The 16,832-nt window shown below is 41.9% G+C and overlaps 2 protein-coding genes across 14 annotated transcripts in view; one reads left to right on the forward strand and one right to left on the reverse strand.

Annotated features, from left to right (window-relative positions):
* The window catches only part of LNX1 (ligand of numb-protein X 1), an 83,235-nt gene extending 72,613 nt beyond the window's left edge, over nucleotides 1-10,622 (forward strand). For all 6 annotated transcript variants that reach the window (XM_037383003.1, XM_037383013.1, XM_037383021.1 and 3 more), the window contains 4 exons: nucleotides 325-502; nucleotides 2,424-2,652; nucleotides 9,534-9,692; nucleotides 10,405-10,622. In XM_037383003.1, coding sequence (XP_037238900.1) covers nucleotides 325-502; nucleotides 2,424-2,652; nucleotides 9,534-9,692; nucleotides 10,405-10,540 — 702 coding nt within the window. In that variant the 3' untranslated portion in view covers nucleotides 10,541-10,622. The remainder of the gene's footprint in view (nucleotides 1-324; nucleotides 503-2,423; nucleotides 2,653-9,533; nucleotides 9,693-10,404) is intronic.
* A 1,032-nt stretch (nucleotides 10,623-11,654) lies between these two features.
* The window catches only part of FIP1L1 (factor interacting with PAPOLA and CPSF1), a 45,052-nt gene continuing 39,874 nt past the window's right edge, over nucleotides 11,655-16,832 (reverse strand). For all 8 annotated transcript variants that reach the window (XM_037383070.1, XM_037383098.1, XM_037383081.1 and 5 more), the window contains 2 exons: nucleotides 13,056-13,193; nucleotides 11,655-12,300 (listed from right to left, as the gene is read on the reverse strand). In XM_037383070.1, coding sequence (XP_037238967.1) covers nucleotides 12,153-12,300; nucleotides 13,056-13,193 — 286 coding nt within the window. In that variant the 3' untranslated portion in view covers nucleotides 11,655-12,152. The remainder of the gene's footprint in view (nucleotides 12,301-13,055; nucleotides 13,194-16,832) is intronic.

The raw sequence follows: 16,832 nt of genomic DNA on the forward strand, positions 1-16,832 counted from the left end.
TTTTTTTAAAAAAAAAATAAATCAGATTCCTTATTTACATTTCAAAGACCTGCTTCTATTAGTCTCAACCCTAAAACACTTATTTTTTTGGGAGCAGTGCCTGACTTTAACTATTAAAGCATGGGTTATCTTGGCAGTAGCTCTGACTACGTAGATATCTAAACCCCGAAGAGAGTCATGCCTGCCATCTGGCCAGGCATGGCAGGCAGCTGTGAAGTGCTTTGGTATTCCCTCCACGAATATTCATTCCAGTAGAAAATGCCTGATCTGCCAGGGAGGTCCCCATGCCCACTGTGTTTGTTGTTGCTGTTCTCTCCATCGTAGAGTGCCCTTCACACCGTCACCTGTCACGAGAAGGTGGTGGCTGTCCGGAAAGATAACACAGAATCGCTGGGAATGACTGTAGCAGGCGGAGCATCTAACCGGGAATGGGATTTGCCTATCTATGTGATAAGTGTCGAACCTGGAGGAGTTATCAGCAGAGACAGCAGGATAAAAACAGGTAAAAAGAGGGGATTTTGAAAGCCTGCTTTGATTCAAAGGCTTCCTTTGAAAAACAGGGGAATTATGAAACAGCACCACAGCCTGACATCTTCACCCATCCCAGAGATTTTGGGATGCATCAGGTTAGAGGGTCTTAAGTCAGCTACCAGGAAAGGTAAAATTGCAGCAGTAACCATCTCTGTGAAGTGGGATGTAGGCAGGTTCTGGTAGGAAAAAAAAAATGTTTTTCACAGGAAAATGAGCTTGCACTACTATCTGCTAACTACTGAAATCTTCATTGTGCAACCTTCACGGGTCTTCAATATAAATTTTTGTGCTTGTTTGTCATATCGTTCATGGCTTTGAAAGAAATATAAAGGAGCAGCATTCCCATCATATATGAAGCAATGTTAATGCCTTCTGGTTTTGTATCATATCTGGAAATATTGGCTTCATAACTCCATTTGGCTTTTGATGTAACAGAATGATAAAATTAATAGCTTCTCCCCCTCTGCATAAATAAACATTTAGAGTAAGGTGAGGAGCATACTTTATCAGTGGGTTTTGTGGGAATAGGTAGGCAGTAGAGGAATGATGAAACTTTCAGTTTTCAGGCTGTTAGATCTCCAAGAGACAAGTACCTCGGTCCCCTGCATCCAGCAACCACACAGCTGCCTGTCCCCTTGCCCTTCATCCCCTACAGCCATCTTCAGCCTAGTCACTGCCCAAAAACTGCAGGGAAATCCTGAGTGCAAGCAAAGTGAAGGCAGCCAAAAGTGGGGCAGAATAGCTGCAGCCCAGCCGAGCCCCATGAACCTGGGTTGCAGCACCTGGCGTGGGGACACGTGAGAGCCTTCCTTTTGCAGGAGCTATGGCTGCTCATCAAAACCCATGTAAGAACATGAAAACAGGAGCAAACCAGAAGGTTTCCCCTTTTCTCCTGCTGGGAAATCACTACCTCTCAGTGGGATACATTTTCCAAAAAATTATTCATCATGAGGCAGCACGGAAAATTCGGCCTAGTTAATTTGATAAAATTAGAAACAAATGAATATGTGATGTTATAACAGCACCATAAGACTCCACAGTTTAGAGCAGCCCTTAGGCTGTTGTCTGTCTCATCGGGGCAGACCACAAGAAGAGGTTAATGTTCATGCCATGCTGCCTGGACTGCCGGTGAATACAGCCGCTACCTGGAGGAGCATGCAGGTGAGGCGCAGAGGGCACCCAGGGAAGCCCTAGTGTTGGAACATGCCATGAAGGGTAGCCAGAGCACTTGGCACCATAGCTGCTTGCGTGACATTAATGATGTCTTTATTGTTCTCGCTGTAGTAATTGAGGTCATCTTTGTGTTTTCCTCTGAAGCTGCTGTGGCCACATTATAAATAAGGCATACAGAAACATGTCTTGGCTTGCGGCTATTCAAACACGCATTAACATTAAAATAATAATACGTTATTCCACAAAGCAAACTTCACAAAGAGCCAGCCGGAGCGGCAGTCCTTAGCTTAGGGTGTGCTGGGAGAGCCACCTTCAAGATTTCAGGTTTCAAGCTCAGGTTGAGTACAAAAGTTGTTAGCTGGAAGTTTGCTTTGGAGCCCTGGGCTAGTGCTAGGTGCCTGTACCAAAGCTCGGTACAGCAGCACCCCAGCTGTGCCGTCTGGCTCTGGATGCAGGATGTGACGTGACAAGAAACCAGAACCAAAGCCTCCATCCAGCCCGGTGATGCACCAGTGTACAGGGATCTAGCCCCTTCCCTCATGCCTGTGGCATGTTTACTAGCATATGCTTTACATCCACGTTAAACAACAAGATTTACAAACAGCTTCATCAGGCAGCAAGTTCTTGGCTGTGGCTTTGACTTGCTTATATGTGGGGGTGGGGAAGGGATCCTGGAAACACTTGCAGGGGTTATCATCATCCATTTTTATTGGTCTCAGGTGACATCCTCCTGAACGTGAATGGGATTGACCTGACAGGGGTCAGCCGGAGCGAAGCTGTCGCCCTGCTGAAAAACACCAACTCATCGGTGGTGCTCAAAGCCCTGGAGATGAGAGCGTGCGAAGCCCAGGAGGAGCGAGGCTGTCTGCCACTGCCGGAGGCCACACAGGTGTCCCCTGAGAGCAGCGAGTGGTCACCTTCCTGGGTTATGTGGCTGGGGCTGCCGCGGTAAGTCCACAGATTGTGTCCTTTTGCTGAAGGGGAATGGGAGGAAAGATCTGTATTTTCTGGCAATTCTTCCTTTTGGCTTGATTCATTGCTCTGACATCTTAATTAAATCCAGGCTTTGTTGCAGACTTGACTCTAAATACCTCCCTTTTGTAAACGGGTGTGTATACATGGCAAAATAGACACGCAGATCCCCTTGCAGAAGGGGGAAAGGATTCTGAATTGGTACAGTCTTGAAAACGTATCTGGCACTCAAGGAGTGAAAGGAAAACTTGCAGGGATGCTGGAGCTTGCTGAACAGGGGTCTAGGCTCAGCCACCCTGCAGAAGGCAGTTATCCCTCCTGCAGCTCCCAAGCTGCACAGCCCTTCTCCTCAGCCAAATCCAGCTGAACTATTTGACTTTACCCAGATGTTGCGAAGTGCATGCAGTTGGCTGGTATCTCCAAATCACCTCTTTTAACCCCACCCCCGACTGAAAGAAGTACATTTGTCATACACAGGAAGCAGCTGTGTTGTCATTCCAGTAAGGATAATAAAAGCCATACCGCACGTCGCTAAGCTCTCTTAAACAAACTCGGTGTGCAGGGTGCGTACCTGCAGCTTCAGCGACTTTTTATAAAGTATTACATGAGGACATGTTGTGAATCTGTGAATATGCAAAGCTAGCATCACAGCTGAAACTGGTATTCAATCTTAAGAAATGAAGAATTTAGCTTACAAGTTACTTTTGCCCATACTCCTAACCCTGGCAGCAGTTCAGTGCCTCTCTTTTATGGGAGGGCATGAAAAGATGGTCTGCGGAACAGGTGGGCTTTTGCTTTAGGCACAGTTTCAGGACTTTTCCTCATTTCCCAGTCTTGCATAGCAGATTTGATGCTTTCACTCCTCCTGGCTTGAGCTGTTTTGAGCTCATTCACCTTGCAGCAAGGTCTGCTGTGAGTGCCAGATGTGTTCCGGGTCTCGGTCTGAGGTTACTGACTGTGTAACATGTGCAACATTGCAAGAGCAGAAGGCAGACTATATTTCTGTCACTCACAGATGAAAGGTTCCTCCTCTATTCCTGTGGGGAAAAAAAAAAAAGCCATAAAAAGAAAAAGCAGTAAATAAATGGTCCATTCTTTGCTACCCCAAGCAATGGTGAACTTTTCTCACCCAGTCTCACTGCAGACAGGCAGGCCCAGGGAAGTCTTTGCTTCTGCTTGTTGCTCTTGCAATGCTGAGCTTGATCAGCAGCACTGGAGAATGAGTAATGCTCCCAGCAGAGACAGCATCCAGACTAGTGACCTTATAGATGCTGCAGTCTGCAATGCTGGGTCTTGCCTTCAGTCACCATCCATCGCTAGATGGATCGAAACAGTTGCACCCTGCCTAGGCCTGCTCTAGCCCCATCTTCCTGGGCTGCATAGAAAACCTAAGTTGCGTGGCCATCATCTTCTACCCGCAGCTGCCTGAAGTCCCCATGTCCTCAGCAAGGTGATGGAGATGAAGGACAGAGCTCCACAGCATTGAAGGCTTGCAGCCAGGGTTTGCATCAGTTCCACTTTGCAGTGTGGGAAGAAAAGGTGCTTTCCCCATTTTAAAAGCAGTCTCTAAGCTCACTCTATCCCTTCTCTGCTGAAGGCTGTGTGTGTGAAGGCATTCCCACCCCTTTGGCCTGAAGGAAAATCAGCCCCAGTGTCAGCAAGGCTGAAGACAGGAGCTCATTGTAGCTCTGTCCCCAGCTGTGACACCACGCACAGAGCACAGCACGGCCCTTCTTTGCCAAAGAAAAGTGGGGTGATTGGTATGCTGAGCTGGTACACTGCTCTGAACGTCAGGCTGAGACAGGAACCAGCACTGATCGGATGTGACAGTAACAAAGGTGCACTGCATCCTGGTTAGTAGCCGGTTGGTTGAGTAAGGGTGCACAAGGATCAGGTTTGGGTTTGCTCATTGCGTATTATCAGACCCTCTGCTCTTCCCCAGCATGAGTGTGCTTACCCTCTTACTCTTGGACTGATTCCCCAGGGCCCACATCAGACATCTGGAAGTCCTTCAGCAAGTTCTCTCACTAGGACCTGCATCACATTAACTCCTTTTGCTCCAGGCCGAGCATTTAACCTTTCCCTATCTGGCTTTCAGTTTGCTTTTGGCAAGGATCACATCCCACTAGATCTCAAGGTCCTGCCAACAGTCTCACGATATTTTCCAGGCTGTTTGAGAAAATTATTCTCTGTCCAAATAGATGTCTGACAGGGTCATCTTGGCAAAGGTGCCTGATGTGCAACTATGGGGCAAGATGCTGAAGATTGACTTACCTTAATTAAAACCATTTACTAGAGGGAATGCTCGAAGATACGCGAGTCTAGGAACATTTGGTGCAGCAGATGGGAAAGTAGATATGTCAAAATCATGATTATACAGGATCATGCAAGGTGCTTGGGAAGTGGCTGGGACCAGGCACACCTACATGAGAAAAACTGAACAAAAAGCTGGTGAAACTGGTAGGCCAGGAAGGCCAGGAACGGGCACGATTATAAAAGAGGTGGCTGGATAGTAGATTCCTTAAAGTCTGGTGAGAAAGGAAAGATGTGACTCTAGACAAGCCGTGGCAGTGCAGTACGAGTGTCTGTTCACAGCAAGCAAGGCAGGGAGCACAGAGGCAGCCTGACATTGTGACTTAGAGTGGGATGCTCGGGGCTCAGGAAACTGAGGGAAGAGGAGAGTCTCTCCCGCTGTGTTCCAAAAACATGGAGTTTTGATTAAAGTCCTGTGAAGGATGGCCCCATAAAATGTGCTGAGTTGAGCTAAGCACTAGAGGATATCTACAGACCTCTGTCTGTGATTGATGAAGCAGGCTAACATTAATAATAGTTACATGATTAAAAGTACCTTCCTCGCTTTCGAGGCTGATGTACTGTGAGTGCCTAATTCTCCATACTGGCACAGAACTTGCTCTTTTCCCAGGGACTGCATACATGTTACATAGATGGGCACAGACCAATATGGAGAGTTAGGGAATTATACCATTTTTCTGGATCAAGTCAGTAGCAACAGAATCAGACTGGTTATCCAACTGCTCGCGCCAAAGCTCAAAGCCTTGGAAAAGCCATCTTGCATAATTTAACATTTGCGGATCTCACTTAAATTTCAACCTTTTCCTTCTGAGATCTTAAAATTGGCTTTGGTCACTTTTATATGGCTTGATAATACATAAAGAGCTCCTCTGTTCTTTCTGTAGTACAATCCAATATGTGGTGGTTATAAAATAGACACACATGTGCATCTGACATCTGTCAAAACTTGGCCCGCGTGCAAGCGGAGGGGCTGCGGGCTGGGTGCCGGGAGGAAACAGTGATGCAGGACCTTAAGCATTCGCACCCGAAGACTTATTTTAGGGTAGCTAATTTAATTGTTTGTTGTTGAGGAAGACAGGTCTCCTTTATTGTTGGAGGGAAATGTTGTGAAGCATGCACAAAGGAAGTAACGCGGAACAGCTGGTGAAAAGCGTTTCCCCAGTCCCGTGATGTTTCTTCTACTCTTGCTTGTTTTCCTGCGCTCCTTTCTTTGCTCTCCTCACATTTCTTTCCCCCAGTTAACACTTAGAAATACTTTATAGATCATCCTGTCATAACATTTACAAACATTAGTACTTCGCACGAGTGCTTTTCTTCGTCTGCAGAGTGAGATGAGAAAGACAGGAGGTGGCCAAAGTTATTCTGCAAACCAGGGGTAGAACTGGACATAAACCATGGAATTCGGATAGAAACTCCCCCAAGTTAACTCCATCCCAGCTGTAGGGCTCTGATGGGAGCAATTCTCAAATGTTACTGTACTCCACTGCCACTTGTCTACCGTAACAGGGCAGGGGAGGCCGGCATGTCTTTCATACCTGTTATTGCTGACGTCCTCCTGAAGCAGGGCTGGTTTTCATTCCCAGAGCATAAGGCTGCTCACGCTTTGCAAAAAGCAGCAGGGAATTGTACGTGTAACTGCTTGAAAACAAGCACTTTTAAATTCCTCGTGCATCAGTAATTGATGCTCAGTCATAGTATCTCTCATGGTAGGACCCTGCGTCTAGACACTGTTTATCCTCAAATCTTGAATCTGAGGCAAGTTCACACATAAATTACTTCTTGTCCTCAGCTTTTGGAGTATTTCAGATAGAGGCAGAAGACTGTGAGCTGCTGTCTTCCAAGGCAGAAGACAGTTATCCTTGGACCGGTTGCAGTGTAGTGGGTTGTGGCAGCTTAACTGGGTCAAAACACTCAGACTGGGGCTTTTGTTACCGCAGAGTAGTCTAGTCACACTACAAACATCTTTGGATGACTCAAGTACTTACTTCATTTTCTCTCTGTGGCGCTTCCTAGCTTGTCTTTATTACTACACAGCTGTACGCAGACCCAAATGAACTGACCCCCTTTGGGCTGCTCTTTGCTAAAACCGTTCGGAGTAAGCAGCGCCCGTGTCACATGTAGCTCAGCTCTGTGCCCCCTGCCTCCCAGCAGCCTTGTCACGTTTCTGACAGCACTAAGGAATAGCTGATGGACGGTGCGCTGCCATGTTTACACCCTCTGTCCCATAGGTTGGAGATAAGGAAACATCAGTTTAAAGGCGCAAACCACCTAGCCACTCCTGTTCTGTCACGAGTCGGTATCTAGCTCTGGCCAGCGTGATGGGTTTGGGTCCAGCTTGCACTAGGCACCCGCACAGCTCAACACCCCAGCAGGATGAGAGAAAACGGGAAGAATGAAACCAAGAGAACTCATGGGTTGAAGTAAAGACAGGAAAAATCACTCATCCATTACTGTTTGTGGGCAAAACAGACTTGGCTTGGGGAATTTAACTTAATGCATTTCATTAGCAATTTGTTTATTGGGAACCAAAGATGACAAATACATGAAGTTTGGGAAAACCCTTCCTCCCCTTTTCCCAAACTCAGCTTCACTCCAGCACCTCTCCTCCCACCTTCCTGCTCCCCACTGCCTTGATGTCACAGCAGGGTACACCCTGTCCCTCCGGCAAGGCCACAGGCAGCGCACGGGGTTGGAGTCAGGACAGAGCAGTTGCTTTCTGCTGCTCCTTGCTTCCCACGTGTTTCCTTTGCTCTGGCAGAGAAAACAATCCTAATGCTAGCACACTGTGTCATTTACTTAAATCTAGCATATGCTTTGACAGCAAATACGTATTTATGCTTTCTGGACCGATGGAGACCAGTAAGCAGTAACCTTACAGACCGTACGTACAGAATGCAGGTAAGCCTCGTTTGTCTTCACCGAGTTGTCCCCTCACGACTTTACCTGCTCTGCTATTTCTCTATGGCATTAGGATTTAGCTGATGACCTTTCAATTTCAGCAATGCCCTCCTGAAGGCAGTGAGCACGGGACCAGGCAGCAGAGATTCCTGCCTCCCAAAACCAACACTAAGTAATAGCACCAACGGCTGAACCCTGGCATCACTTGGTCATGACCTTGATAAGTACCATCAAACACAGAGGGTTTAAGTGATTTTGCACATTGAAGCGGTCCACAGATGGTAAAGTAATAATGCCTGGCTGCTGAGGAAAGCAGCAAATGTCACCTGTTTCTTACATTAACAGCCAGTGAATTCTTGTGCAAATATTATATACCTACCATCCTGGCAGCAGGTGAATATTTGTAGGTCCTGTGGGACTAATCTAGTATTGCTATAAAACCCTGCTGTGAAACACAGAAGAAACATTATTTGACAAATAAAACCTTAAAAAAGGCTAGACATACTGGTCTTTATCATAAAGTTATTTACCCCTCTACAGAAGAAGTGTCAGCTGTTTCTTACAAACCTAAAGAGTCTCTGAATAAAGCTTGTAACAGTTGCTTGCTGTAGACCAGCCTATAATTTCAGATTTGGAATAGCAAAATCATTTTCAGGGTCTTCAGTCATTCCTGGGTATACTGCTAATGACGAGTGGGTTAAGCATTAAGGACAGAAATTTCTGTCGCTCTGTAACCAATTTTTTTTTTCCCTGCTTGGTTAAAAAAAGAAACAAAGCAGGTATTGAATTTAATGTACTTGGAGAAATAGGCAAAGTGTAAGATTCTAGTAATCTTGCTACTCTTGCTTTCCCCATTCCTTGTTTCAACTAAACTTTGATTCAGCATAACTTAACAGTATCATAAAATACGTTCAGAAGACAGAGGGAGAAGCAGATTTCAGCTCTTACCATAAAATCTTGTGTTAATCGTTATAGTGAGGACAAGCCATCTTCTTGACAGTAGTCTCAGTACTCCAAAGCACTGACTGACAGCTAAGTTTCGTCTTCCATGCTGCAACTTACGATGTTACTTGACAAGAAAAGCTTAGGATCCCTTCTTCCACTGCATTCTTCTTTGTGTAATTTCTGTGATTTTTGCAATTCTGGCTCATTTCACTGGCCTTGAAATTATTTAGCTTTAACATGCATCACAGTAATAAATGCCTAACCGCTTTTGACACAGTTTATCACATACAGGCTCTTACCTGGCAAATAAAACAAGTCACTTGACTGTACAAGGTAGGTAAAATACAATTTCTGGAATCATGGTTTACAAATACTAAATCCAATCTCCCTTAAGTGTTTTTCTCCATCACTTCCAATTGCAACTAGACCACTTGCCTAAGTTTTACCCTGTGAAACAAATTATTTAGTATTTTAACCCCAAGATTACCTAATAATCTTACTTTCAGGATAACTGGTTGTGGAAAGCAATGCTACAAAAGCAGAAGGGAAGTGGAAGCATCTAATACGGTGGAACTTTGGTGCTATTTTTCATCTTCAAAACACTCTATGGGTGTATGAAAAGGCAGATTCATCACTAATGAATGATTCATCAGAATCTGAAGTTAACAATAAGACATTTTAATTAGACTGGTTTCTTTCAGGTATTTGTACAGCTGCAAAGAAATTGTATTACGAAGAAATACATCTGGAAGTCTTGGCTTCAGCATCGTAGGAGGTTATGAAGAACACACTGGGAACAAACCATTCTTTATCAAATCCGTTGTTGGGGGGACACCAGCATATAATGACGGCAGAATTAGGTAATGATAACTACCTAATGAAAAGTAGCATTTAAGTAACTCCTTTATCTAGTTCAGTTGTGGGGTTTTTTTCCTTAAAAACAAGTTTTAATGAAGACAGCATAGGGGTAAAAAAGGGACTAATTGATACAGAACTAACTCTGACAGATCTGGAAATAGGACGTAAGTGTCCTGAACACATTTGCCTTCAGGATAGAATGTTTTCAGATGTCTAGCCATCACTGGTATATGAATAAGTACTAAGATAAAGTCAGTTTGACCTCTGGGGTAGTACAAAGCATGCCAGCACAAAGAAGCTTTCCCACATCCTCAGCTCAAAAAAACCCCCAACCAACCAAAAACCTTCCTGCAAACACCAATACAATTTAAGAGAGTAAGTGCAGAATTACGGAGCACACAATTAAGAAGTCATAAAACATTGTTCGGAACATGGATTGTTCCCACCTGATAGAACTATATCCTATTTTCTTTCAAATATGTCTAGTTAATTATAAAGTTGTAAGGAAAAGCAAAAAAACAACCCACAAGCGAAGTATTTTGACCTGCTTTATTCCCTTATTCATGAACAGTCGTTGGCCAGAGAGGTAATAGTAATACTCCTTTCTACCCCTTCCCCGCTTAGAGGAAGCTTGAGGAGATGCTTTTGGCATTTGCAGACATTAAGAAGTCACCTTGTTGAATTGTTCTCTCATATTTGTCTTTGGTTTTTCAGATGTGGTGATGTCCTCCTTGCTGTCAATGGCAGAAACACATCAGGAATGATGCATGCCTGCTTGGCAAGGATGCTCAAAGAACTGAAAGGAAAAATTACTCTCACAATCGTGTCCTGGCCTGGCACTTTTTTATAAAACAAGTCTTCATGGAGAGTATAACAAGTAATTTAACACGGGGGGGGGAAGAAAAAAAAAAAAAAAGGAACGTCAGTCTTTGCTGTTTGTGGGGGATCAAGTATGTGCTTATAAAGCAACAGTTTGTGAAATTTCAACCTGCATGTTAAGAAAAGTCAAGTTTAGGCAAAGCGGGGACACATCGGAAAAATCACTTCAGAGTGATTTAAGCTACAGACTTAAGTCTTTCCTTCCTCACGTTCTTAAGTTTTTTTTTTTGTTGTGTTTTTTTTCTATATATGTATTTAATGCATTATAATAATAATGAAATTCAAGGAGCAGCAGCTCCTGCTCACCCACTTTACAAAAAGAAATTCTTGAATAACTTATTGAAAGATTTCTTGCCATTTTTCTAGTTGCAAAAATCAGGTGAAGGTTTTTACCCAACGCGTTACTAGCACTTTGATTATGTGTACCTTTTCATGGTCAGCATGAAGCTGGTATTTAGTCTGTAAAACTGTGAATTAAATTTCTAAAATAATTACAAAATATCTGTGTAATTGTACAGCTATTATTTTCACCCAAAACCAAGTGACCTAGTTTCCCTGGCACGTTTTGATTAATACTATTGAATCTAGGCTTTTTATATAGAATTATTGTTTTTAAGGAAGTACACTGCACCCTACTAAAATCATTAAGTAAGTCTTCTAAATAGCACTCTGGCAGGGCAGTACAATTTTTGCAGGACTGCCATGCCAATCACACTTTATACTGTTCTGGATGGAGTAAATCTGAAAGTGATGATGGTCTTGTATTTTTCTTAAAATAGTTATTTGCCTTTTTCTGCAAATTACCCATGTTCAAAGTCTTATTTTTTTCCTTACAAGCTAGCACTGGGAAGAGGATGTTTGTTAATCTTCACCATGTTAAGGACAGCTGTTCCCCTAGAATGAAGACTTTAAATGAACTTTCTTTTAAGCCACTGAAAAGCAGCAGGGATGATTATCCAGCTTAGTTCACCCTTATACACCCACACAAATCAGACATAATTATCAAGTATATCATCACCACACTCAGTGTTCTATGAGACTAAGAACAATGAGCACCTTTCCCAGTTTCCCTCTTTTTTTTTTCCTTTTTTTTTTTTTTTTCACTTTAGTACAAGGTTCTTGAGGAGTCTGCCATTCCTGCTTGTCCCTGTAGTAAAGGATGACCTTTTCAAATATGAACTCCAAAAGCTGCACTAAACCCACGCTGTTCCAGATGTTGGTATACAGTGAAGCGAATGCACACTGTTGCTAAAGTCAGTAAAAGAATGACCTTCCCACTGGCTTATGAAAAAAGGAGACAATTTAGTACAAAGAATTTAAGCCCTACATATATTGTAAGAGCACAAGCCTCTAGCTGTAAGATATTTTCTCACTGTTTCTTAAAAGACAACGTCAGTCTAGGAATCTTAACAGAAAAAAATCATTCTTTTATTTTCAAAAAAAAACCCCCAAAGTAACCTTTGATTTCAAACTAACAGAACAAGATTAAGAGCAAATTATTTTAATACCCAGAAAAATAACAAGATTTATAGTAATTATTTCTGGCACTAATATATATGCAAGTAGGCAAAAATCACACAAGCCTATTCCACAGGGGCAGCTTCAGTGTTTTCCTGTTCAGGAGCAGGTTCACCACTGGCTTCTTTTCCTTCTTTGCTTCTTTTGGATTTTTTGTGTTTGTGCCTTCTGTGGCTGTCCCCTTCTTCACTGTCATGTCGACGCCTGCTGTTACTACATAGACAGAAAAAATACCTCAAAAAGTTGCATGACACTTCAGGCCCCACTTAATTACGGAGTACCAAAAAAACAGCCTTTGCATTTGTATCTGAAAACTGGCACCTGCTCCCATTCCAACCCATACGGTATTTGGATGGCAGTGCCAAACTGAGTTTTTCATAGAATGGTACATAGGTCCACCCATCCTGTACTTCTTGTCGGGAAGTTGATTTTTCACATGATTTTTCACATTTTCACATTTGTAACCCATATTCTAATCGCAATACTTTTTAACATGTCATGTCCCTATTAGCATCCCTTAATAGTTTAACATTCCTATTGATCCCGTTCCCTGGACTTTTAAAGTTAGAAAAAAAGTTAAGTTGAACAACTTCTACAAAGTGACCATGAGGGTTATTCTACTTACTAGAAATTACTGTTGAGTTCGTACATTAATGCTGCTGAATGTCAGCTTCACTCCCCCTCTTTCTGACCCATCATTTTTACCCTTCTTTCCCCAATTATTTTCCATAATTTCTGTTGACTAACTAAGACTGTCACATACATCATTCCACATGAAGTTACTCGGGGCCAACATTCTTTTTGTCTGTCCACATTTTATATGGCAGACTTGTTCCAACTAGTACATCTAAGTGTTTGTAGTCTTTCCACAAAACTCCAGTTTGTTTGGGGTTCTTTTAAGAGTTTACTTTATTTTTTTAAACTGGTCAAGTCTTTCGTATCCTATTAAAAAAAAAAAAAAATCAAACCTTCGAGATGACTTGTGTCTTGTCTCTTCTTTCTCTCTGTGTCTCCTGTCTCTGTGTCGGTCTTCTTTCTCTCTACTTGTTCTATGGCGGTCATAGCCTCTTTCTATATAGTCTCTGTATCTGTATCGTTCTTCATCACTGATTAAAAAAACCAGGAGATATTTTCAGGACAGTAACACTAAGCAGTATACATTTTAAGGAAATAAGTTCTTACACACTCTCAAGATAAATGACAGAAAAATCTTAATGGTGCTTCTGGTTTTCCAGATGACATCCACAACGTATGCTAAAAGGACATTAAAGCTTTTCACCTCACATGCTAGACTTCTGTGGTTAATGGAATTTTGAGCCAGGATTGTTCAATAAGAACGGAAGGAAAAAAGAATACAACTGTGTTACGTTAAGTTTATACAGGAGTTACCAAGGAGTTAGCTTAAAACTATATCTAGCTGAGAATGAAGTACAATCCTACACAAATTTAGTAATGTTTTCCAATCAGTGTGCAATGCTCAATGCTTATCAGCACGATTTTTGAGTATTATATCACTTGGGTAAATTAAATTACGTTTTGGTACGGTTGATCCATTTCCTTGCTTCAAGAAAGGAAAAGCTAGGTGCAAAGAGACCTACAGTAAAATATACCTGATGTTTTAGGTTGCTTTTAAAATTAATTTTTCTCCAGTGCCAATGATATTTCTACTTCCAACTCCTCTCTTGGATTACCATGACTGCTGCCCTGTCACAAAGCTGGTAAAACACCCTAAATATTACAGGCTCTACAAGAATTTAAAGGCTTTACTTAAGAACCTATTTTTATATTTTGACTTGATGAAAAGGGCAGTTCTAGGAGTTTAGCGAAATTTTTAAAAATTATGAGAGCAGTATCTATAGTTAGCCAATATTACTCAAATGCTACACCAGCATAGCTTCAAAAGACATGATCATTTCATCATTTCTCTACCAAGAAAATGCCACCCAGATACAGTGTCCAGTATCATTTAATAATGAGTCTTAAGACAAGACCAAAATTTAACTGCATTAAACCCTTTTTTTTTAAAAGACTATCTTAAATCTAAGATATCTCTTCCACAAGGAAGCACTACAACGAGACACATCATGTTTTTTACTCAAGGCAATACAGCCACAGAACATGAATTCTGATCATACTACTCCACAGCCAGCTTAAGGCACCCTAGGTTGTAGTCTAGAGTGTGAAAATAAATTCACTTGCTCCACTGAGATATCAAAAAACCAGATAGGTAAACTAAAGCAGTTTGGGGTGGGGGGAAGGGAGAAAATAAATCCCAAATCTTACAATGCTGAAACTGCAAGTCTTATGTTTTTAACCTGTTTCTATCTGTATTGATCATTTACCATTGTTTTACCCTCAACTTCCCAGTCTACTATCAGGGGAAGGAAGGAAGGAAGGAAGGAAGGATGGATGGAAGGAACATCGGGGATACGTTTAGAATCCAAGCCTCTTTCTACTAAGCATTTCTTCTCACGAGAAAATAACTCAAGGCTTCAGGGAAAGGGGTAAAAACAATAATTAGAAGTTTTCTTATCAGATGTCACAGAAAGATGAAGGTTGATATCAACTGCTAGCTTGTAGGATAAGTCATACTGAAGAGGAGACAAGCCTAGCTTACATAGTTTTGCAGTTCAGAATGACAGTCCTCATTTGATCTATGTTTGAAGTGTGCCCTAACTCGGTGTGTAATAAAGGAGCTCCATAACGACAGCATGTGCCTGGTGAAGTCTAGTTATAAAGCTCTGGTTTAGAATACAAAAAAAAGTATAATGTTAAAAATGAAATTAAAATTAGGTTCTGAAATCTACCAAGAGTTATAACCAAAGGTAAAGTCTGATTTGAACAACAGAAAATTTTTGTTAGTGGGATTCCTGTACTAACACACCTTTAAAGTGCCACTAATCATCACAATTTTAGGAGCCTTACATTTCTGCAGGGTGGCAAGTAATAGAAAAAGGTAGAACCAATTCAACTATAGTTTACTCCCAATATCTGACATTCTTCCCAGTAACATTTTGATGACCTGTATCTAGAAGTTAAAATTTGAACATGTAACACTGTCTCCTGACCAGCTTGCCATAAGCAATTAGATGGCTACTTGTAGACTTACAGCTTGGTTTCAAAGCTGAGACCCAAAACCTTTAACCTTAACCCACAGTCTGCATTTGCTCTGTTACACAACTATTTTAAAACACTGTAGAAAAGGTTAAAAATATTATTGACATTACTTCTTAAACCTTATTTTGGCAAACTAAGGAACCATGACAGCTTCTAAGTGTGTCTGAAAATATATAACTCTTCTATAAGTAAAGCAAAAAATCAGTTTGCCAAGTCCAGTATGTTGGGAGCTTTAAGGAACAGGAATAAATGTCATGTACCCAATGTTAGACCAGTGATTTCCTTCACATTTTTTATCTGGGCTTATGTTACAGTTATTAAAGCCTTCCAGGGACAGTCTTGAGAGCACTACAACCTTTGACCTGTGGAAGAGGACCTATGCCCTCCTGGCAAAGAAGCCCAAAACCAGTCCAATCCATAAAATCTTTGTTCTTTACACCTTTGATTACTTTTTCAAAACAGACTGCAAGTTATTAACTTCAGAAATCAGGAGATCTCACGTTGGTAGAGATGTCTAACTCCTGGTTATCTGTATTCAAAAGCTTTCCCATGTTCAACAAAGAATGACTGAAAGATTTAGGCTGGCAGGGACTTCATGGAGGTCACCTGGGCTGACCCCTCCTCAACAGAGGGCTAACTCAGAAGTATGGTCAGGTTGCTCAGGGCTTTGTTTAGTCAAGTTTTGAGTATCTCCAAGACTGGATATTCCACAACCTCTTTCTGCAACCTGTCTTAGCACCTGATCACTCTTCTTGTGATTGTGACAGCTCAAGGTTCATTTTAAAATCACATTTTGGTTGTACTAATAAAAAAAAAAATCCCATGCTCTTACCATTTTAAGAAATATTGAAGCACAAATACAGGCTATTTATTTGGAAAAGAACTGCTAAAAACACTGAAACCAGTAATTTCTGAGCAGCAAAAAGCTAAAGTTGATGTATACTCCAAATCCCAACACAGAAAAAAGCTTAAACAAAGTTTAAAGAAAGGGAATTCAAATAAAAGTAATGCATCTGTGCAGTCTCTGAAGTAGGTTGAATTCTCTTCCTTATAGCTCATTTAATTTTATTTTAAGTGCAGAGAACTGAAAATAAACCTTCTTAAAAAACACTATGTCTACATGTTCTGTCTTAAGCCTCTCCCACCTTCTCTGATTCCCAAACCAACTTACGCTAGTTAAGGGCCTCCCATTTTCTTACACAGCCATGTGGCAACAGCTTTGCTACAGATGGTGGATAATTTAGTCACACAAAAAAAGTTGAGGCCTGCTCTTCCCCCTCCTTTACAGATAACGCTGGCAGCAGCACAGAAATTTCTTGAGGCCTGGAAGCTATTAAGGTTCATTTCAAGCACCCTTGAATGACCAGGCTTCTTTCTGGCCCTCAATCAAGCTGTCTGAGAAACAGATGTTTAGTTTGGTTTTGAGTTCTCAGAAACTGACCCTGAACATAGCACATGCACACAGGAGAGGACACTACCACATCAGCATACACGGAAAATCCCCCATGTTGCACCCAGTTTGGGTCTTCAGCTAACATCATAGAAAAAAATGTCATCTCTCAACAGAAGTAATGTTTACTCTGGGTATGCTCATTCCCCACCCACTGGTAAAAACAATCTGCCTAACA

This window comes from Falco rusticolus, chromosome 1, assembly GCF_015220075.1.
Source record: "Falco rusticolus isolate bFalRus1 chromosome 1, bFalRus1.pri, whole genome shotgun sequence".
Classification (NCBI taxonomy): Eukaryota; Metazoa; Chordata; class Aves; order Falconiformes; family Falconidae; genus Falco; species Falco rusticolus.